At 45.9% G+C, this 22,054-nt stretch overlaps 1 protein-coding gene across 1 annotated transcript in view; it reads right to left on the bottom strand.

The window, feature by feature from the left end:
- Window positions 1-3,640: 3,640 nt before the first annotated feature.
- Window positions 3,641-22,054, bottom strand: part of RNF213 (ring finger protein 213) — a gene marked incomplete at its 5' end in the record, with an annotated part of 86,217 nt that continues 67,803 nt past the window's right edge. The window contains 18 exons of the mRNA XM_080922533.1: window positions 3,641-5,443; window positions 7,338-7,516; window positions 7,604-7,693; window positions 8,287-8,481; window positions 8,932-9,009; window positions 9,810-10,011; window positions 10,222-10,402; window positions 11,179-11,262; window positions 11,485-11,617; window positions 13,694-13,945; window positions 14,422-14,513; window positions 16,229-16,397; window positions 17,016-17,175; window positions 18,703-18,794; window positions 19,742-19,776; window positions 20,307-20,388; window positions 21,009-21,251; window positions 21,775-21,885. Coding sequence (XP_080778659.1) covers window positions 5,290-5,443; window positions 7,338-7,516; window positions 7,604-7,693; window positions 8,287-8,481; window positions 8,932-9,009; window positions 9,810-10,011; window positions 10,222-10,402; window positions 11,179-11,262; window positions 11,485-11,617; window positions 13,694-13,945; window positions 14,422-14,513; window positions 16,229-16,397; window positions 17,016-17,175; window positions 18,703-18,794; window positions 19,742-19,776; window positions 20,307-20,388; window positions 21,009-21,251; window positions 21,775-21,885 — 2,532 coding nt within the window. The 3' untranslated portion in view covers window positions 3,641-5,289. The remainder of the gene's footprint in view (window positions 5,444-7,337; window positions 7,517-7,603; window positions 7,694-8,286; window positions 8,482-8,931; window positions 9,010-9,809; window positions 10,012-10,221; window positions 10,403-11,178; window positions 11,263-11,484; window positions 11,618-13,693; window positions 13,946-14,421; window positions 14,514-16,228; window positions 16,398-17,015; window positions 17,176-18,702; window positions 18,795-19,741; window positions 19,777-20,306; window positions 20,389-21,008; window positions 21,252-21,774; window positions 21,886-22,054) is intronic.

The raw sequence follows: 22,054 nt of genomic DNA, 5'->3' as shown, positions 1-22,054 counted from the left end.
CAAACAAACAAATAAATAAATAAATAGATAAATAGATAGATAGATAGATAGATAGATAGATAAATAGATAAATAGATAAATAATCCTGCAGACCAGGGTGTGTGTGTGTTACTCAGGGTTCTCTAGAGGAAGAGAACAGATAGAAAATACATAAAGGGGATTTAGAGCTTGCTATCCAGAGTAAAGGCAAGCAGGCAAAGCCAAAAGTTTCCTTCTTCCATGTCTTTTTATACAGGCTGCTACCAGGTGGACCCTAGATATAGGGCAAGTATCTGGACCCTTGGATATTCCAGATATAGTCAAAGTCCACAAACAAGATTAGCCACTACAGGGTATCACCCCAAAATAGAACACAAAGTTGGCTAATACCCAGTGATTTGCTACAGAACTGTAGTTTTTATATTCTTAATCACATTTGTCTGCCCAATAAGTTTCCCACTGGATGGGTACTTAATGAGGTACAATCTTTCTCTTTCTTTCCTTCCTTCCTTTTTTATTTCTTTATTTCATTGAATGTAAGCTTTCAGTGGTTCCAGTCATTATGTTAACATAGACTTTAACCCTCTGGAACCACAAGCCCAACTGAACTCCTTTTTTTTTCTTTTTTTCTTTTTTCTTTTTAAAGATTTATTTATTTCATGCATGTGGGTACATTGTCACTGTCTTCAGAACCACCAGAAGAGGGCATCAGATCCCATTACAGATGGTTGTGAGCCACCCAATCTTCCTGTTTCTAATATAGATAGGTCTCTTCACCCAAATGCCCATCCTGTCTATTTAGGAGCCAGGGCCTTCCCAAAGGATATCCCCCCCCACCATGACACGAGCTCAGCAGACTGTAGTTTGTTTATGTGGAGATTTATTTTATTTTTATCCTTGTACATCTGTGTAATTAGTACAGGCGCCTATGGACAGCAGAAGAGGTATATTCCCATGGGGCTGGAGTTACAGGAGCCTGTGAGCCTCCTGATATAGCACTAGGAGTTGAACCTGGGCCTTCTGAAACAGCAGCAAGCATTTGGCAATTGATGAACCAGCTCTCCAGCTCTAGACTGTAGGCTTTTGTTTGTTTGTTTTTTCCGTAAGTCAGAAGAGCCTAGGCAAGCAGGTACCAGCTTGAAGGACTGGGGTTTACAATCTCTTGCTTTCTTCTGATCTGGTACCTTCTTTGGTATTAGAAGTAGGTGGTTTATATTTTGTTTTTTAGACCAGGAGTTCCTTAGGGTAAATTACTTCCTTCTGAGTAAATTCTGGCACTGAGTCCAGAACAAGAAGATGTTAGAGTATGTACAACTGTGTTGTGCTGCGGTGAGGAAAAATCATAAATATGGGAAGAGGACATTGGACTGGAGGTCAGAGTGCCTTTGTGAGACTTAGGAGACATGAAAGTTGTCCCACAGCTTCCTGAAGGACTTGGCACTTGATTGTCACATTCTTCAGTGGTGTGTTCACTGTTGCCCGTGTTCCAGTAAGTAATCACCCACCCATGCTCATGCAGGCAGCTCTAATTAAACTCAGCGGGACACACACACACACACACACACACACACACACACAGAGAGAGAGAGAGAGAGAGAGAGAAGTAAGAAGACCCTTGATAGATGAGTGGTTTCAGTAGGGGAGGAATGGGATGATCAAGGTAACAGGGATGTAAATGACTAGAATCCATCTTCATCCGTGCAAAGGACAAAGCAGAAAGAATATGAATGTTGCAGGCAGAGGGAGCAAAGATATAAATGTCCCAAGGTGGTGAGTGTGCAGATGAGTGTGTGTGCATGGTGAGTGTGTGTATGAGTGTGGTGAGTGTTCGAGTGCAGTGAGTGTGGTGAATGAATGTGGTGTGTGTGTGTGTGTGTGCATGGTGTTTACAGTGTCAGCTAAGGTTGAGGTAACAATTGGCTTACAGTCCTAGGAGAATTCAGAGACGTGTATAGCTAAGTCATGTATATATATTTCAAGAGAAAAATATAAAACAGAAGATTAGACAAAACTAGAGCTTGTGGTTTGGGAAAGGCTTCCTGTAACACAGCTGACAGGACTTGCAGGTAGGCCAGCCGGGCTCTGTCGGAGAGTGTTCAGGGGTCGGTGTTTGGGAAACATTCACACCAGTGAAGATGGGGCAGAAGTTGTGGATTCTGAGGAAGTGATGGCTGCGGTGCTGATTGAAAGGAGCACTGATATTGATGTGTGTGGAAAGGGGCGCACAGCAGGAAGAGCCCCAGAGCACGGGGCTGCTGGAAGGGCTGCACCCCTGCTCTTCCTCACCTTTGCCCCAGATGGCTCTGAAACATTGTGGGCATGCTGTACCAGAGTGCTAGAGGTGAGAGTTGCTAGCATTGCTCTCAGGAGGAAGGTGCTTTCCCCGTGCTTGTTGTCCAGTTGCACATAGATTCTGAATGCCTGTGCCGAGCAGAAAAGTGCAGAATGCAATATAGATTCAGGTCGCTGCTGGCTTGGTATTCAGCCCAAAGCCTCTGGCTTTTTCCTTGGGCCAGCAATTACTTCTCCAGGCTCAGTTGATTCTGCAGCCTGACATTCAACACTATCCACCTGCTGTGGAGATATCTGCTCCTAACAGAAACACTGTCTCCTTGAGAGGCTGAGCGAGGCTTAGGAGAAACTTACTAGACATGAAAGCCCAGTATTTCTAAGATTTATTGTCTCCAAGGTTATAAAAGCAGTAAGCAATTGCTGGGGGAGAAGAGACTTGTGGAGATATAAATTGGTTAGAGAGTCCCAGGGTACAGGTTTGATAACTTGTTACCCAAGAAAGATTGAGCATTTCAGCCTTTGAGTCACCTGTGCTGTGTACCTAAGCTAGACTTGTTTGGAGTCATTTCTGTGGTCTTTTTCGTCAACGTATTGTTTGGGGTAAATAGATGTTTGCTCACATCTCTCGAGGAAGTCATAGAACAACACCACATGAGAGATGTTTCCGCTTATACCTGGCACACTTAGGGCACCCAGACTTGGGTCACTGTGTGTCCTGGCTGAGCCCTCTGAGCCACTGCTTGCTTCATGGTAACTGATTATTACTGGAACTTTGTGTTAGGTCACAGCTATTTCAGTTAACAAAGAGCAAATCTTACAATGACTTAGGAAAGGCATGGAACTAAGGGGTCTTCCTTATCCACAGCCCAATTCACTGGTCAGCTCATCTTCATTTGCTGGTAGATAGTTTCAGTGAGGCTCCTTCTGGCGGACTGAGCAGTGCTCTCTCTTCTAAACAAGAGTTCTGCTGTCCCTTTGTTCAGAAGGAAAAAAATGTATCACCATGTGCTAATCTAGAGTGTAGGTTTTGTTCTGAACTTTACTGGATACTACAGCAGGAACATTTCCACAGAAAACCAAAAGCATTTCAAAAAGCTTTTGTGTCATAAATGAAAACTCTGCCCTCAAAAAGGATTTTTAAAAATTAAATCTATTCTTTTTTTAACAAGAGAAACTGTATGTGCGTGTACTTGTGCACAGACATGCAAGTGCTTGGAGAAACCAGTTCTTTCCTGATACCACAGGGGTCCCAAGGATTGAACTCAAGTTGTCAGGCTTGGCAGCAAGTACCCTTGGTCACAGCCACCTCCCCAGCCCAAACAGGACTCTTAGCTGTGAAATTCAAGTTTATTAAAATAGGTATGACAAACATAATGCAGGTCTGTGCCAGCGTCAGATCTATGCACTTTGTACACAGTGGGTTATACTACAGACAGTCACGGTTTTAAAAGCATAGCATACAAAACATCTAAAGTAAAAATTCTTCATGACAGAAAAAATGCCTAGTCCAAAGACCAAAAGGGCCTTACAGCAAGAACCAGGGTGCTGAGCTGTCCTCTGATGGATCAGAGGGGTTCCAAGGCCAAGTTGGCAAGTTCTTTAAGCCCTGTATACCCCCAAACCCGGGATGCAGACATCCAAGGACTGGTACTCAGTTTAGAATAAATGATCACCGTTGCTGTAAGTTCCAAGTCTGAAGTGAGCTACAGCGCCAGGGTCTGCTCCTCATACTAAGCTTGAGGAGAATGTCAGAGTATAGTTCCAGATGTACTTCCTGCTCATAGGGCTGAGTCCATGGATGCTCAAAGTACGTGGGCCCTAGAGTTCAAGTTTATTGAGTCTGTAAAGGAAACGACTTCCAACGTGTAAACACTGGTTGTTCGCCACCACTTCGAGTGGTGGTGAGTTGCCAGGAATTGGGTTAGTCCAGAGGGATTGAGGGAGCCAAAGGTGATTACAGTGATAAGGGAGAAAGTGTGTGTGTGGGCTGTGGGTTCTTTCTGCTTTCGCTCTAACTGGTTTGTACTTAGCCTTGGCTGAGATGCAAAGAAAGAATCAGAGATTTGTGTGCTCAGGGAAGCTAAGATCACATTGCATGCTTATTGGACAGCTACACAATTAGCAACTCTCCACAGTACTCCCGAATACAGTTCTAGGAAATGGACTTCAGGGCACCACAGATGCTAGACAAGGGCTCTACCTGAGCCATGTTTCCAGTTCCCAACTACCTCTGATCAGCGCTTACACTAACACATCTTCATTTAAAACTCAAATGGAAAGCTCTTTGGCCATCAGTCAACTGTTTTGTTGCTGTCCTTATTCCCACTTGCAGTACTGGGGAGGGAACCCAAGTATATGGTGGGCACGTACCCCTCCCCCCTATAGTTCTGGCTCTCCAGTGCACTCCTCCTCCTTCACTCTGTCCAGCGTTGTGAGTGTTTGGCAGTGACTCATGGTGGGTTTACATGAGCTCTTGTTCATGAGACCTTACAATTTTATCAGCACCTTGGATTTCCTTAGGTTAGTGTGGCAATTTTTATACAACTTGCAAACCAAGAGATATTTGTATACTACTTAGAAATTAAGGGACTGGTAGAAAGAAAATAAATGGAGATTCTTCTATACATAAGTAATAGAATAAAAAATCAACTACCCTGAGTTTTTTCTCTTTGTGTAATAAAGCGGTGGCCATGGTATATGAGGTAAGAGGCTGGCAGTCTTAAAAAAGATCAGTATTGTGTGTGCCCCTACTACAGTTCTCCTGGGTTTTTTTCTGGAATGTTCAGGAGGAAATTGATTGACAATCTCCTTTCATCATACTTAAGGAAATTCTGGAACAGGTACATGTTCTAGAAACAGCTTGGCCTTCATAAAGCTATCATATTGTACGATGTGTGGCCCTTGAGTCCAGTCTGTGATCATACTTTCCTACACACAGAGGCCACAGCCCATACTGGGAGCTGTGGAGGGAGGTGGGGAAGGCTGTGCTTTCCAGTTGGGTTTGAAGGCTGAGCTGCTCTACCTTGATTGCCGGTCCCATTTCCGAGTAGCAGCTGTTTTCCACACGGAGATGCAGCTTGACATGAGTATTTCTTCTGGGAAACGGGAATCCATTTCTGGAAGGACGTCATTGTCTTTAGTCTCTATGTAGCTTAGTAGAGTTTCTTTGAGGCTGTGAAGTCAAGGAACAAGAGAGCTTTTGTAACAACATAGCCCAGCCATGGTTGTGTTTCTGGTTCAAGAGGACCAAGATGCTTGCCAAGACCAGACATGCTGAGAATCTTAGGTCAGCCAAGGGCTGAGCTCCTGTGCTGATCTGGGAGCCAGGCCCAAGGGCTGCTGTGTTTTGTTTTTTCAAGACAGGGTTTCTCTGTGTAGCCCTGGGTATCTTGGAATTCACTCTTGTAGACTAGGCTGGTCTTGAACTCACAGAGATCTGCTTGCCTCTGCCCCCCTAGTGCTGTGGTTAGAGGTGTGCATTCGCACCTAGTGTCAGAGGGCTGTTTTATAAACAACACGATAGAGCAGACTCTTGCTGATTTTTCTTATAAAGCATCTACAGGGAAAATACATCAGGTTTTACTTCATAGAGCCAAAAGCTCGAGACACTGAGAATAACACTGAGAAAAGGTTAGTTTTTTTCTATACAAAGAGCTTTGCAAACTGATAAGAGATAAATAGCCAGGGCTAGAGAGATGACTTTAGAGTTACACGCACTGGCTTCTTCATAGAGTCTGGGAATGATTCTCAGCACCACTTGGTGACTCAGACCATCTCTACAGTTCCAGTTCCCAGGGATCAGATCCTTTTTCTGACCTCCCCCAGGAATCAGACACTGAAGTGTTGACAGGCTTATATGCAGGCAGAACACACAAATACATATAATAAAAATTAAAAAGATAGGCAGCCCTCCCCTAAATAAACAAAAACTATCAAGAGGCAATCCAATGCATCACACCCAAACAGCTTATGAGTGAGAAATGTGCCCAGTGTAGGACTATAAAGATGCTCATGTTTACCATTAGACTGACATGCTTGGAAGAGATGGCTAGCTGTGTGCTTTTATGCACTGGTGTGGCTTTTGCTATCAACTTTAAAGTGAACGTTTATTTACATAAGTCTATTCGTTATGAGGACAATATGAGTTTTGTTGTTCTCATGTGGCCCAGAGATTGGCCTCAAATTTGCTGTGTAGTTGATGATGACCTGAATGCCAAGTTCCTGAGTGCTGAGATTATAGGTATGTGTCACCATGTCCCATTTTTGCAGCACTGAGGAATGAACCCAGGGCTCTGTGTATGAGAGGCTTACACTCGACCAATGAGCTACATCCCCACTCTTCCTGCCTGTTTGCTTGCCTCTGTGTGTGTGTGTGTGTGTGTGTGTGTGTGTGTGTGTAACACATGTGCACGTTTGTCCATGTGTGTCCAGAGGCCTAAAGGTGACATTATATTTCTTACTCTTATCACCTTCCATCTTATTTCTTTGGGCTAGGTTCTCACTGAACCCTGAAACTTGCTTTTGTTTTTGTCAGCTGGCCAGTGCCTTCCCAGAATCTGTCTGTTGTCCCCATCACATACCCAGTGCTGAGGTTACAGCCATACTCAGGTTTGATATGGAGCCAGGGATCTAAACACAAGTCCCTACACTTGTACAACACACACTCTAACCATCTAAACACAAGTCCCTACACTTGTACAACACACACTCTAACCTACTGGGCCACGTCCCTAACCTCTGACTTTTCCCTTTAACCACAAGGGATTAAAATCAAATAGAAAACTCAAACCAAAGAAGCCTGCTGCCGTGGTACACACCTTTAACTCTGACAGAGGCAGAGGGGTAGAGGCAGATCTCTGAGTTTGAGGCTAGCCTGATCTACAGAGTGAATTCCAGGTCAGCCAGAACTACACAGAGAAATTCCGTCTTGAAAAAGGGAAACACAAAGCAAACCAAATCTACAAAGTACCAAAGGCATGGAAAGTTAACATAAAAAGAGGCTTGGATAAGTCTCGGGGAAGCCACCAGCCAAAGGGCATTCTGCCAGCAACTGTACAAGACCATACCTCCACGTGGGGTTGAAGCTGCTCTCGGCCTGGGGGCCCCTGAGCTTCAGCGTGATCATCTCATGGAGTTCCAGGAGGAAGGTGTCTAGGCCTGCCTCATTCAGGAATGTGCTGAGGAGTACTGCGTGCTCTGGACTGAGGTCCTTTTTGTATTTCACATCAATTTCCGGAAATATCTCCTGAAATGAAGGGCGGACACGTGAACCATTAAGACCTGGGAAGAGTGCTACCACCGCCTCCACAGTAGAAGCAGAGGCGAGACTCACTTTCTTCAGTCGAAGCCGCTGTTCTGTCTTATGTGCAGATAGGAACTGCCAGAGGGCAATGGTGTGTCTCAGCTGACATCGATTTAAGGCCTGAAAGAGGAACAGGGTCACCCGCGTGCATTACAGAATCTAATGCCGCATCACAGGCACATTTCCCCATTTTTGTCTTGAGCTCATTCTATTTCTCTTGTCATGAGACACTTATCCACAAGTCCAACTGACCTACGCCTGTCTCTTCATGACACCACCCACTGTACACATCTGCAGTGCTCACAGATGCTGGGCCCCACTGTGCACATCTGCAGTGCTCACAGATGCTGGGCCCTGCCTGGATGACATCGTGGAGCATGTGTCAGTCTGCCGATCCACACATGCTGCGCACAGGGTGGACTGATTGTGTGAGGAATGTTCTTGATTCTTCCAGCTTTGGGGAGTTCCTACATGGACTCGTGGTGGAATTAGTTAGGAAGCAAGCAGGAGCTTTTGGCAAGGGTCATGCTGATTTTTCATGCAACACTTTCCATCAGGACCTCCCTCTTTTGAGAGGTAGTCTTACTCAGAAGCCTAGTATGTCATGGAACTTACTGTGTAGCCCAGGCTGGCCTGAGAGTTACAGTGTCCCTGCCTCTTCCTCCTGAGCACTGGGAGTAGTGGTATACCACAGGCAGGGCACTAGTGCTTACCTTTAAGACCTGAGCTGTCTGATCACACATCTGTAGGACTTTTTGGATGTACACATTCAAGTTCATACCAGGATCCCCACCAGCTGTGCTCAGGAAACCCAGAGTGACTTCTACGATAGACAGGGCTTCGCACGCATCACTGTAGGACTGTAGCTGTGCACTGATGGCACTGATGGCCGAGTTAGGGAGTGGGTTCTGGGGAACAAAATGTAAGGTTGGGGTTATGGTTGGGCTTGTTTCTCACCACTGAGAAGAGGTTAGCTTGTCACTGCTGAAGGCACCAGACTCCACAGAAATAGACACAAACTCATAGGAGCTCAAAACAACACTGTAAGGAGACACAGCCATTCAGCTTCCTCTCAGACTTGCTGGGAAAGAGCAAGGACACGTAAGTTCTTTGGCTGTGTTCAAGGACACACTTGTGATGTTACCAAGAAACCAGCCCCAGAGGATGTCAGTGTGTTTAAGACTCAGCCAAAACATCTGCTGTCCTGCTTTCTTTTGTGGAAAGCACTGGACTCGCAGGGGTCTAGGGTTCTCATGAAGACACTGAGACACTAGTGTTTACAGCAGACGCGTGATGCAACTAGAGCTGTTGGTAGTACACAGAGCCTCCCAGCAAGAGACAAGGGCTATCGAGAGCACCTGCGCCATTTTGTTCTTGATGTCCATGAAGAGATGCTCATAGTTCCAGTCCCGTCTGTACACCAGGGTGGGTATTCCCTAAAGGGAGAGAGAAAGTTCAGACACTGAACCCACAGTGGTTATTTTCACTAGATGGCAAACACATCTTCCCTCAGTGACTTAGTAGCAGCACCCAGGAATTCCTGGTAAAGCCCGAAGTGGTTGCAAAAAATGTCTGTGCTGAAGACACCATCTTTGGAAACAATTACACAACAATGAAGCTTTGCTACAATGGCTTCAAAGATCCTGCTGTATAGAATAATAGCTCTGAGCTCCAAGTCACAGCTATATGATACACTTATGGCTATCTATGGAAATAAATCTACATGCAATGTATTTGACTGGACTACAAGGATCCCCAGCAGTGGAGATGAAGGAAAAGACTGGGGCTCAGCCACTGTGTTCGAGAGGTGGCAGCAATTCTAGATGTAGAGCCACAGGCCGGCTTGCCAAGTGAAGGGAGCCAATGAGATGCCATGCAGGGCATCCAACTCAGAGGACCCAGGGGGCACTGTGTCAGATGGCTAAAATGAGAGGTATGCCATGGCAGTTAATCCACATTGGTCCCTAGGTGTAGAGTGCTGAGGAACAGGGCAACAGTGGCATAATTGTCCCTAGAGACTGGAGAATGTCTCTGGGGGACTCAGATGCAGAAGGTGGTACCAAAGGGCTTGAGGGAACCACAGGAGGCCGATGCAGTTGTGACTGTGCACGCTTTGAGTGAGAAGGGGATGGGTGACACAGATGAGACTATGAGTGGCTGAGTGTCCCCACCACACCTGAATGTGCCTTTCTCTTGACATAACTAAGTGCACTGGCTAGCGGCAGACTCAGCTTACCTTGAGGGTCAGCCTGGGCTTGCCCTGGAGGAAGCGGCTGCTGATCTGCCGCTGGATCTTCTCCAGATCAAACTCTTGTGAGGTTTCCCCACCTTGCTGCACTTGGTACTGGCAGTTGGAGAGGATCAGTGAGTTCAGGTCCCGCTCCACCTCATAACTGATGACGTGCAGGTCAGCAACCTCAGAGGTATCTACAGAATAGCTGAGGGACAAGATACGTGCTGGATGCCGAGAGCAGACACACAGGGACGCTCCTGTTTCGGCCTCTGTGGTCTGAACAGGTGAAAGCTGCATGTCTATGGGCCACTCGCGAGAATGGCCAAGGGAGGCTCTGACATGGAAAGAGCAGAAGGCGGCAGTTCAGGAGCCCAGGGCTGGGCAAACACCATGTTCTGTTGGCTTGTACACCCACCTGCTGTCGTCATTGGAGAACTTTTGCACCATGTAGATCATTTGATTGTGTAGGCTAATCAAGTAGCTGACTAAAGCAGTTCCACAGAGGCCTAGGCCCCGTCGCCGTGGAAGGATGACCTCAAACTCGGTATCCAGATCCAAGTCAGAACTGCAGTAATCTTTTGGTAGCTTGATCTCACCTTGAAATGACAAGATCATTCCTTAGCAGACAGGTAAGGTGTCTTAGTCATAGCATCAAGGTAAAGGGAAGAAGAGGCACACAGACATGGTCATCCCGTCTAACAGCAGTGAGCCTGTTTAAGGTCCAGTCTTTAACAGGACATGCTGACAAGTGTCTAGTAATCCCAACTCTTTCTTGAAACCCAGTTTTTGGATTCAAGGAAATGAAGGCTCTCAGGACACCATACTCATCCCAGACTCTCTGTGCTGGCTGTTTTTATGTCATCTTGACACAAGCTATAGTCAGAGAAGAGGCAGCCTCAAGTTAAAAAAATACCTTCATAAGGGCTGGCTGTAGGCAAGCCTATGGGGTGCTTTATAAATTAGTGACTTATAGAGGAGGGACAAGCCATTGTAGGCCTGGCATTCCCTGTGTTAGTGGTCCTGACTCTATAAGAGCAGGCCATGTGGAACAAGCTAGAAAGCAGTTACTTCTGTCCCATCCTCATGGTCTCTGTACCGCTCCTGCCTCCAGGTTCCCACCTTGTTTGCGTTCCTGTCCTGACCTCCTTTGCTGATATAGTGCTGAGGAAGAAATGAGCCACATAAACCCTTTTCTCCCCAACTCGCTTTTGGCTATGTTTCATCACGGTAATAGTAACCCTAACTGAGAGCCTCCATCTGAAAACACCTAGAGCTTGCATGGTGCTGGGTGTGACAGGCAACAATGAACTTCAACACTGTGTGCACAGCACATCCTGCTGTGACACTCTGCTTGAGGGAGGAGGACACTTACCATTGGTCTCCAGTGACCGCCTCAGTGCATTCCATGTGGACAGAAAGATGGTGATTCGATCCTGTAACAGTTTTCTTAGTCCATCTGTTGAGTGAAGCATTTGAAAAGAACTGTGACAATACAGCCAAGTCCTGACCCACAGCAGCTTTGTGCCTTCCTGCTGCAGCTTGGCTAGCTGGAATTAAGATCTCTTCATCTCACGCTGAACACTTAGGGCCCAGTGACCTGCTATTGAGCCCCCATCCCTTTATCTGTTATAAATACAAATGGTCATGGCTTCTTTTTAGAGCTTGAGTAGAGTCATACCTGAACGGTGACTTTGGATGAAGCCTCTGATGGAACTGTATTCAACGTTTGAGACATTCTGGAACTGTTTGACTAGATATCTTTGCAGGGCCAAGATCTCAGGCAAGAATTTCACCAGCCTTAGCTCTGCTTCCTGCAGAAAGAAAGATGGTTCAGTAGTGATGCCTCTGTCTTCCTTAGAAACTAGTCGGCATGCACATGTATGTTTTGTGGGTGCTTGGGGGATTGATACTGCTGATTTAATCCATTCAGTGTTCTATTTTATATGGTGATGTACCATACAATTTAGAAACAGGTAAAGGGTCACTTCATTCTTTCTGCAATGTTACACTGTTCTACGTGCTACCCTGACACCCAGAGCCAAACCTAGATGCCCAAATCCAATGGGGAGAGACTGAATTGAGAATTCAGTCCTATCGCATCCAGTACAAGAGTCAGTCCAGGATGGATTCAATGCCTAAATATAAGATCCGAAACTGCCAGAAGAAGACAGGAAACGTGGTGGAGGTGAGAGTCATTTCTAGACAGGAATCCAAAAGCACCGACTGACAAGTGAGTGACAATGTCAATTGAAGGAAACAGTCAACAGGGCAAAAAGAACTGCAGAAGCAAAGACTTGCCACTTGTCCTGAGTATGTAAAAAACTCAAAAACTGAATAGATACTTCTCAAGAAATACAGATGACCAACAAATATATGAAGAAATGTCCATTGTCATAGTTATCAGGGAAAGACCAATCAGTGAGATACCGAAATACTATCTCACCCAGGCAGAATGACAGTGAGAAAAACCAGCCAGTGTCAAACACTGGTCAGGGTGTGGAGAAAAGGGAATAACATTGCTCGTGTAAATTAGAACAGTTAGTTTGGCAGAGTATGGCTGGTCCTCAAAAAATTAAATGTTAATTACAAAACAGCCTAGCATTTCTTCTGGTTATATACTCAAAGTAAATGAGATCAGCCCACCAAACACACAAGTGCACGCCCACGCTTTCTGTGACTTCAGTGACAACAGGTAAGAGTTTCAACTTAGATGCCTGTCAGCAGATGAATAGGCAGAGTGTGTGTGGTTATATCACAAAGGAAGGCACTCAACCACCAATCTTAAAATGAACAAACTCCTGCTGTCTGAAGGAAAATGGCTGTAGTTGGCTCAGAGGTCACTTATTTGAAAGATTTATTTATCCTGTGTATGGAAGTGCTCTGTGCATGCTTGTCTGCATTCGAGCAGACATCAGGTCACATCATAGGTAGTTGTGAACCACTATGTAGGTGCTGGGAATTGAACTCAGGACCTCTAGAAGAGCACCTAGTGCTCTTAACCACTGAGCCATCTTTCTGCTCCAAGAGGTCACTTTAATAAGTGAAATACGTCACATGCAGAAAGATAAGCACAGCATACTCCTATATATGAGCTAAAAGTTGACTTAGAGGCAGGATTGTAATGACTGTTCTACTCCATTGTCCTTCAGTGGCTGCCTCAGTGGGTTCTATGTGGACAGAAAGACAGTGATTTGATAATTGTAACAGTTTCTCAGCCCTTCTGCTGAGCAACATATGGAGGGAAGAAAGAGGTAGAAGGAAGGTTGGGCTTCATTGGTGCATTCTGTGTGTATGTGTAAGGAATATCACAAGGAACCCCATTAATGTGTGTAATTATAAAAGTTAAAAAGATAAATGTAGTGGTCTCTTGTGCTTGTGTGTGAGACATCAGTGACCACTGTTCCAATGCCTCCTCAGCCAAAGAAAACAACCTGAAAGAAGGCACAGCACTGGCATGAGGCAGCTACTTTTGTGAACACCCAACACTGGTCCTCAGGGTAACAAGAAAGATCACCAGGGCTCCAGTGGATAATAGAAACTGAGTTCCTGGGTCTGACAAGATTGCTGCATCTCAGAGCTTCCCAACCAACTTTCAGCTCACATTACCAGCTTCAGTCTGTGCCTACATGATTTAAAAGTTGGAAGTTTTCACAGTTTGAATAATGTTTGCCACCATCACTGCAGACAATCTGCACCCTTTTAGTTGTTGCTGAGTGGAGAGATGGCCTCCCAGCCCGCAGTTCTCTTTCGATGACTACTGACCAACCATGTAGTATCTTCCCTGAGACCACGAAGGCCTCACTGCCTCTATTTTCTTAGAATCACAGCACTGCTAGCTGCTCAGGGCTTCCTGGTTCTCTGTGAGGTCAACCAGGAGTGACTTGTACCTTCTGGAGGAAGTGCCAGAGGACAGGCACAGTTTCTTTGCCATTTTTCTGTTCCACGATGTGCTGCAGGTACTCCACTGTAATCTTCTTCCTGCAGCTCCAGATCTTTGAGCAATGAACTATACATTTTTGGGGCAAGTGGGGCAGGAAGGTTGCTGGGTCCCCATATATGATTTTGGTCACAGGGTTGGAGCTGATGCGTTCGTCTTGGCTGATAAGAACATTTATAGCTGGCAAGGTTTTGTCAAGATTCTGGATGAAGAGAATGAAGCAGAACTCTAGAGTTAAGACATTGCTGCACATTGGCTGTGGCTACCCTCCTACCTTGACTGTCCCACTGCTGGTTTCTATTATAACTTGACAGTTACTCATAGGGTTTGGCCTCCTGGATTACAGGGAATACAGGACTAAATGCTACACTCACTGTTTTCCTTCCATCTCCCCACTTTGTTTCTGGTACGCTTTGTTCCTCTCAGCAGTGTTCTACTCTGACAGACGGTTTCATCCATGACCACTGTGCCTCCTAGCGGGTCTCTCTGTAGGGTAGTATATCTGCTTCGTATTCTCACCTCCAGCTCTCTAAAGCAAGGTGTAGGCTGAGGGCAGTGAAGCCCGAGGCTCAGGGGAGTATCCTACAGTCCCTCCCCAAGGATCATAGGTACAGTTTACTCTGCAGATGAATGGAGACCCCAACTCCCTTCCTAAACAGAAGAGCTGCCACAGCTCACCTTCAGTTCAGGTAGAAGAAGAGTTTCAAAATGCTTCTCCCAGTTGTTTCTACATCCTTTGGTTGACAATTCTGCATCAAAATTTAACACCCCTACAAATAAAAAAGGAATGTGTGGGTGGGCCTAGAATAAGAGCCATAGCATCCTGCACACAGCAGGTACCAGGTGAGTGCCAGTGAAGAGTTCAGTGTGAAGGAAGTACCTCCTAAGTACCCTAAGGATGCTAACAGTCCCTGATGCAGTCATCTGCTGCTTTTGCCTTTGTGATGATTCCTCAACTTCAGACAATTCCTCTGGCTCCACTGCTGTCATCATGAAGCCACTCAGAAAGAAACTAAGCACGGAACTTAGAACCGTAAGCCCAGAAGCAGAGAAGAGAGGTACCCACTGCTGTCATCAGCCACTGCAGCTGCTACACACAGACCAAGACATATGAAGGTAGTGTGGATGCCAAGATGGTAGCAGCCTTCTAGAACACCTTCCTTTGTGTAAAATCACAGCAAAACAGGTTTTCAGTGAAATGAAGTTTTACTAAATAGCAAATTCCTATAATGCAGACTGGGGAGGAAGGCCCCAGAAGAGTGGGTTCTGTTTGCAGGCAGCCCCTTTCTTGTAGTTACTATTTTAAAAGGTTGGGAAAGAACACTGCCTATGCAAGCCGGACAGCCCGAGCTCTATCCCCAGGACCCACAGACATCTGCAATTTCTGCACTGCAAGATGGGAGGCGATGTCAGGAGAGCTGCCTGAAGCTCACAGGCCAGCTCTCCTTGAATATGCAGAACAACAGAAGCAACAGAGACTTCTCTCAACTAGGTGGAAGGAGAGAACCAACTCCCAAAAGTTGTCCTCCAACCTCCACACATGCACTGAGGCAGGTGTGCACACCCACCTTAATAAAATACACAAGACACCTTTGGTTTCCCATTGATGGCTTTAAAAGATCATTGCAGGACTTTCTTTCACACAGCTGAACAGAAAATGTTTGCCTGTCATGTTGAAGGCCCCATCCATTAATCCCCAGCACCACCATAAATTTTTTTTTTCAGTTAAGAAAGTCATTCTTAATGGCATTTTCACAGATGGCTCAATAGTTAAGAACATTGGAGGAGAAGTAGTCAGAGGTCCTGAGCTCAATTCCCAGCAGCTACATGGTGGCTTCTAATGGGATCTGAGTCTCTTCTGGTGCGCATGAAGACAGAGCACACAAACACATAAAACAGATTAGTAAATCTTTCTAACAACTAGCACCATCTTCAGTCCTATTTATCCAGTCATCTTGCATGTCCTTTCTTGGTAGATTTAAATGCTTAGAACACACCTGTGCTTGCTTTTTCTCAAATTGTGTAATTGTGTGCACGGAAACAGCCCATGGTCAACCAGGAGACTGGTTTACAACCACGGAAATTTCATTAAAAATCAGAAGCAAGGTTAACGACTGATTCTTGGGTATGATACTTACTTGGCATGTGATTCTAACACAATAGATTTGCTCTCATGTGTAAACACTCCCAAGTACCAAAGGTCAAAGGTCCTTACTAGGTGCATTGTGGTTTGAGAACAGAGTGACTTCTTCAGCCTGCTAGTGGGAGTTCTGGCTTCTTTTTCTCCCATCCCTTATTTTTTTATTTAAAAAATGACTTTCCTGTGGAGCCCAGACTGTCTGAGAACTCACAATATTTCTGCCTCAGCTTTCTAAGTACTAGATTACAGGTTATCATGCTTAGCTCAGGTTTGAGGTTTTCACTCTCTCGGGAGTCATGGGATGTGGTTCCTTAGCCCAGCTTAGCTCTTTCCCCCTTTGCTTACTCTGGTGCTGACTCTTGAGCAAGCTGCTCAGGATGAGGTGGACCACGTGGGTGGTCTCGTCTGCACTCTTGCCCAGCGTCTTAATTAGCTGTTCCAGGTCTCTCTGGATATGCTGCTGCAGGAAGACTCGTGGGTCCTGAACCCGAGGCTTAATGATATTTATCAGGGCCTGGGAGTAATGAAACAAAACATTCAGGATATCTCATATACAGTGGAGATGGTGAGAGGAGAGGCCAGGAAGAGCAAGACACCAGAGTCAAGTCAGAGGACGACTTCTAAGCATGATGTAGCAGCAGAGGTGGTTGAAGTAACAGGCAGACATTGCATTTTTGTCCTCTTAGCTAGTATCATATGGTAGAGATGCAGCATGGATGATGGCCTTAGCTTCTTCATGCTGCTCTCTGAGAATAAACTTTACCATTCGATCCTTACACCTCGTGTATAGGTGACATCAAGTCCCACAATACAAAAAAACCTAGTTGGTATAAAATAAAATAAAAATATTTAAAAAAGAAAAGAAAACTAGACTCGGTAACCTTCCATGGTACAACTCTTATCTCTAGAGCACCATGAAAAATATTAATTAAAAGATGGATTTTACATAATCCGAAAAGTACTTCATCCGTTCCATGCTATGTTGGAAAAAGTGAGGCTTCAGTGACCTGGCAGACCAGCACCAGCAGACACTCCTAACCACAGGCACTAGCAAGCAGACATAAGGGCTGACAGGAAACAATAGCGAGCTCTCTAGCAGCCCAAGAGAACAGTGGCAGCGTATTACAGATACCTGGGGATCCTGGGCGGCTCCTACAAGCATAGCCAAATGAGTAAGTAGCCGGGTGAGAATAAAGACCACTGGGGACTGCCCTCGGTCGGATGCTTCTGCTGTCCCACTGGACCGTGGGTTCCCCAACACATGGCCAGTCTGGGTTCTATCCTCATTGTTTCTGGAAAGGAAGAGAAGTGACAAGGTGAAGACAGAAAGAGGCTAATCTTCCAAGCTCTATCTAGGGTGATATCCCAGACCCTCAGGACTTGGAGGTAGGGTTCTATGCTCTGAGGAAACATTAAAAAGAAGTATCATTGTCCTCCTCCTTCCTCTTCCTCCTCCTCCTTTGTGGCCTGGATGCCTCTGGCTGACCAACAACCCAAGACTCAGTTTAAAGTGGCTATATGCAATGGCTGCTGCTGACCCGGAAGAAGGCATCAGGAAAGAGTGTACATCTGTCCTGGGCAGCTAGAGTTTGGAACATTTTGCACTGGTGCCTGTAGTTTCCACATTCTTCTCACTTTCCCAATAATTGGGACCCAAGGTCTGGTAGAACATTTTACATCATATGTAGTAGGTAGAAGATACAGTTGCGAAAATACTGCATGTCAAGTGCATTCAGCTTAGAGATAAGCAGCTTGGACTACACCAGGAGCACCAGACATACTGTGCTGGAGACAGGTCCCACCAATCAGTTGGGGAGGAATGAGCTACATTGTGTCAGAACTGTGGGGGCAGACTTACCTATAGTCTACACTTTATTTTTTTTTAAGATGTATTTATTATATGTATATGAGTACACTGTAGCTGTCTTCAGACACACCAGAAGAGGGCATCAGATCTCATTACAGATGGTTGTAAGCCACCATGTGGTTGCTGGGAATTGAACCCAGGACCTCTGGAAGAGCAGAGGGTGCTCTTAAACCACTGAGCCCTAGTCTAGACTTTCTTTTAGCACTCCTATTGTGAAAGGCCTCATAGAGAATCTAGAGGACAGTGAGCACATGGGGGGAGAGGTATGGTATCTAATTTCTGTGCCATTTTATATGACAGGCACCCTTTACTAAGGATTTTACAATGTTCTGAGCATCTTAGAACCTACCCCACATACAAACCAAGGCACGAGAATATTTCCAAAGCCTGATTGGGTGTCATTTATTTTCCTTACACTTGGAAAAACAAAAACAAGCCATGTGTGGTGGTGTGCCCCTGTAATCCTACCACTCAGGAGGCTGAGATAGGCCTGGGCCACACAGCAAGTACCAGGACAGCCACAATATAGTATGAGATCCTATGCAAAACAAAACACAAAACAAAACCCCCAGACTGCTACAGGTGGGAAGATGGGAGAGAACTGAGGTCGGTGGTTTACAAGTTCCAGTTAGTGGCTGTGCTGAGGTGAGCAAACACCAACTCAGCATGTTGGACTGTCCTTCCAAGTCAGGGCATCTGCTTATAGAAAAATATTTGTACAAGAAGTAAGCCCAGGGCCCACAGAACATGTCTGTATTGGTCAGTGCTACTATGCCAGTCACGTTACATTTAGGACCAGTGACAGGGACTTTGGCAGTGATGCCATGCATGACATAGATCCAGAGGGGCAGTAGCTTCTGTGGCACGAGTTAGTGTCAGCTTAGGAAAAAAGAGCAGAAGCTGCTCTGAAGCCCAGGCTGATCACTAGCAAGGAAGCAGCGTATTTCTGTACCTGAAAGTGAAGCCAGCATGCGGCTTGTGATTGACACCTCCGATTCGAGCATGGCAGTCCACACAGATGCTCTCTTCCATTGGCATGCCACACTAGAGAGAACACAGCGTTGTTTTATGCTCAAGAACTGATGTGTGTAAGGACCCTGAACTGCCATAGGAAGGAATGGTTCCTATGTGTGCATACAATTCTGGGTGTAACATGGAAAAGGGTAGACACTTTACTATGTCAACAGTGGGAAAATGCAAACTTTTATGCAAAATAGACATAGAACTGAGTTTGAATCCCAAATGGATTGACACAGGGTAGAAAAACTTGAAGCAGTTTTTCTTTCTTACACCCAACTCTTTATTCCTTTCCCCTACACTCATCTTAGGGCTTCCCTGTCTAACACCATGAAAAGCAGCGTTACTCACTTTCAGCCTTTTAAAAAAATATACAATGGTGATTTTAAAAAATCCAACCATAACATTTATTATTTGCAAGCAAAGCAGTCATAGACTCCCAGAGCCTGGGTCAGCCTCATTCCTTTTCTGCCTCATTCCATGGACAAGGAAGTATGTAAGTCCCAGAGACGGTGAGCTGTTTGCCAGCATGGTGACTCCCTTCCTTCTCCATGCGCCAACTATGGAATGTCTTTTCCATTCTGTGGTGTCACCAACCCCTGCTGTGTGTCTGAGGACACAGTTATCCCAACCAGGAGCCCTCTGGGGTTCATGGCCCTGTGGCAGTGTCTGGAGCTAGAGCTTGTCCCACTTTGGGTAGCTGTTGCCACTCAAATCTCTATTGTGCAGAGGCCACACATGCTGCTAACTGTTCTGAAAAGCAAGGACAGGCCTCGAAATGGCGAACGTGTGGTGCTGCATGGAGCCTTCGGTCCTGGTAGCTACACGCTTGGATACCTTGAACGGTCCTCAGAGCAAGTCTGTGTTTTACCCGGTCAAGGTTTCGTCCTCCCGCCCACCTCTCCTCAACACCAGGGGAACACACAGTTTCAGCCTCCACCTAACGAAACCCTGTCCCAAACACCAAAACTCACCTCTCCTACAGAGCACGGATGGCCATTGGGACAAGCTGTTAAAAGAACAGAACACATATTGGCTAGTTAGGGAACCTACTGGAACCTACACTCTGCCCTCTTTGACCCTGACCAAGTATGACACAGCCCTAGCACCTCCCTAGAAATTCTAACTATCTTAAATTGTGAGGAAGTATGTGATATGTGCTCAGTGTGGAAGGTGAATGTGCTCAGTGAAAATGTGCGAACCTAGTTCTAATAAGCAACGCTAAATTAGATCACCAGTTCACAGTGAATTCGGCAGCATATAGAGAGTATTTTCTACCTATATTTTCTTTGGATATATTGCTGCTATCTAACAATTTAAAAATATTTTAAAAGATTATTTATTCAAAGCAACAGCATGATTCACACAAAGCCTTAGGCTTCATGCTCCTGCCTCATGTAGCCTTGTCTGAAAGTCAGTGTGGTTCAGAGTCCCCTCTTTTTTCAGACGCAGTGTGCACAAGTGCATTGCAAAGGTCTTTCTCTGGACTCGGACATGAGAGAGAACCCAGTGTCAGAAGAGCACAAGGCCAACACTCACTGTACCAGCGGACATTTTCCAGGCCCTTCCAAACCCTGGCGTGAACCAGCAGGTCTTCAGGCATTGTTGGAAGAAACGCATTCTGAAAGCCCAGAAACAGGACGGGTGAGTACACATCTGTACAGTCAGAGCAAAGCAAGGAGGGCACTGACTTTGTAGCCTCAAAACTGTTTGCTGGGGATGACTGCGATGGCTAATCTCGGCTGTCAATCTGACTGGATCTGAAATCAGCTAAGAGATAAACTGCTGGGCACACCTGTGAGGGATTTCCTCAGGTTATCTGGAGTGAGAAGACCCACCCTACTTTCTGTAACCAAGGAGGTCCCAGGAGAGCCTTTGCTGTGTGCTCCTTCGCCTTCCCGACCTGCTGCCAAGTTCATCTGTTGTTTGTACATTACCATGAGTTCCTCTTCCTGTTGCTCCTGCTGCCATCCATCCTGTCATGTGAGTGTCTCCAGAACCCTCTAGGGGACTGAGCAGCTATGGGGTTCCCGGCCTTTCCAGCACGAGGCAGCCATTGTAGGGCTACCCAGACTATCACACACAGCTTGACAAATACAAATCCCCTTTGAATAGGCATTCATGCCACCGGCTTTGTTCCTCTAGAGAACAGATGGGTTTAACCGTTCCCCGAGTCAGCAGGTCTGTTTTCCATGGGGACAAAGCCCTGAAGACACAGAGGGAAAACAGCAGTGACCTTACCACCATTTTGACGGGATAGAAGGCCAAGTTCCTCAGGGGTTCCAAGACTTTGTTTTGTCCACAGAGGAGTACAGTCGCCATGTGGATGGCCATGTCAGTCACTGTCCCCTGCAGGCTGCTGTTAGCAGCCCTGGTCTGCAGCAGGGACAGGGTATTATCCACTAGCGATTTTGCAAAGCATCTGATGTTAGGCGCAGAGAGGAACTTGCTTTCTTTAATGAATTTGTTCACAGCCTCCAATTGCTGGTGAGAAAAATGTTTAACATTAACATGTTTCGAAACAACGTTGTAGGGCTGGACTGAACACTTGGTAGGTAGAGATAGGAAACTCAAGACTTCAAGTTAAAGATTAGCCCAGACTACATGATACTCTGAAAAGAAAAAACAAAACAAAACAAAAAAAACCCATTTCCCAACCCCAACATTGTACATGGGTGTGGTAATGCACACTGCAGTCCCAGGACTCGAGAAGCAGAGGGAAGAGGATCATGAGTTTAGGCCAGTCCAGGCTACACGTGCACAGCAAAACCTTGTCTGAAAAACAGGGGCTAAGGATGCTCTGTGGTAGGTGCTACCCACATGTGCACCACTGCAGGACAAGGAAAATGCAGCGGAATGTCATGTTCACACTTAGTAGTTCGGATAGACGGGCCCTGGAGTAAGGGTTCTACCTCTGTTATAAGGCAGAAAGTTACCAGCATAATTTGTGTTTGGACGTTGCTGAGCTGAGACTGTGGACACAGCCCTGCTGTGTAGGGCGGCTCACCTTTGGGTCTGGGTGGAGGCTGCTATTGTGGAGACGGTACAAAGCAGTCACCTCTGTGTACAAGGCCAGCAATAAGTAGGCTGTGTGCTGGGCTTTGGGGCTTCTGCAGGCCTGCAGAGGCAAAGACATCAAGTAAGATTTAGAGGACATATGGCACGTATTAGGTCCTTACACTAGCCTTCTTCAGGTCCGAGTGAGGCTGGAGCAGCTTCTCATCAGGGGCCCAGTTACACTGACTAACTGGTTAACTCAAGTGTCATTGCACCCATTCCAGCCACCA

This window comes from Micromys minutus (genome assembly GCF_963924665.1).
Source record: "Micromys minutus genome assembly, chromosome: 10".
NCBI lineage: Eukaryota > Metazoa > Chordata > Mammalia > Rodentia > Muridae > Micromys > Micromys minutus.
Note: the sequence above shows the minus strand (reverse complement) of the source record. Positions and strands in the feature narration are given on the sequence as shown.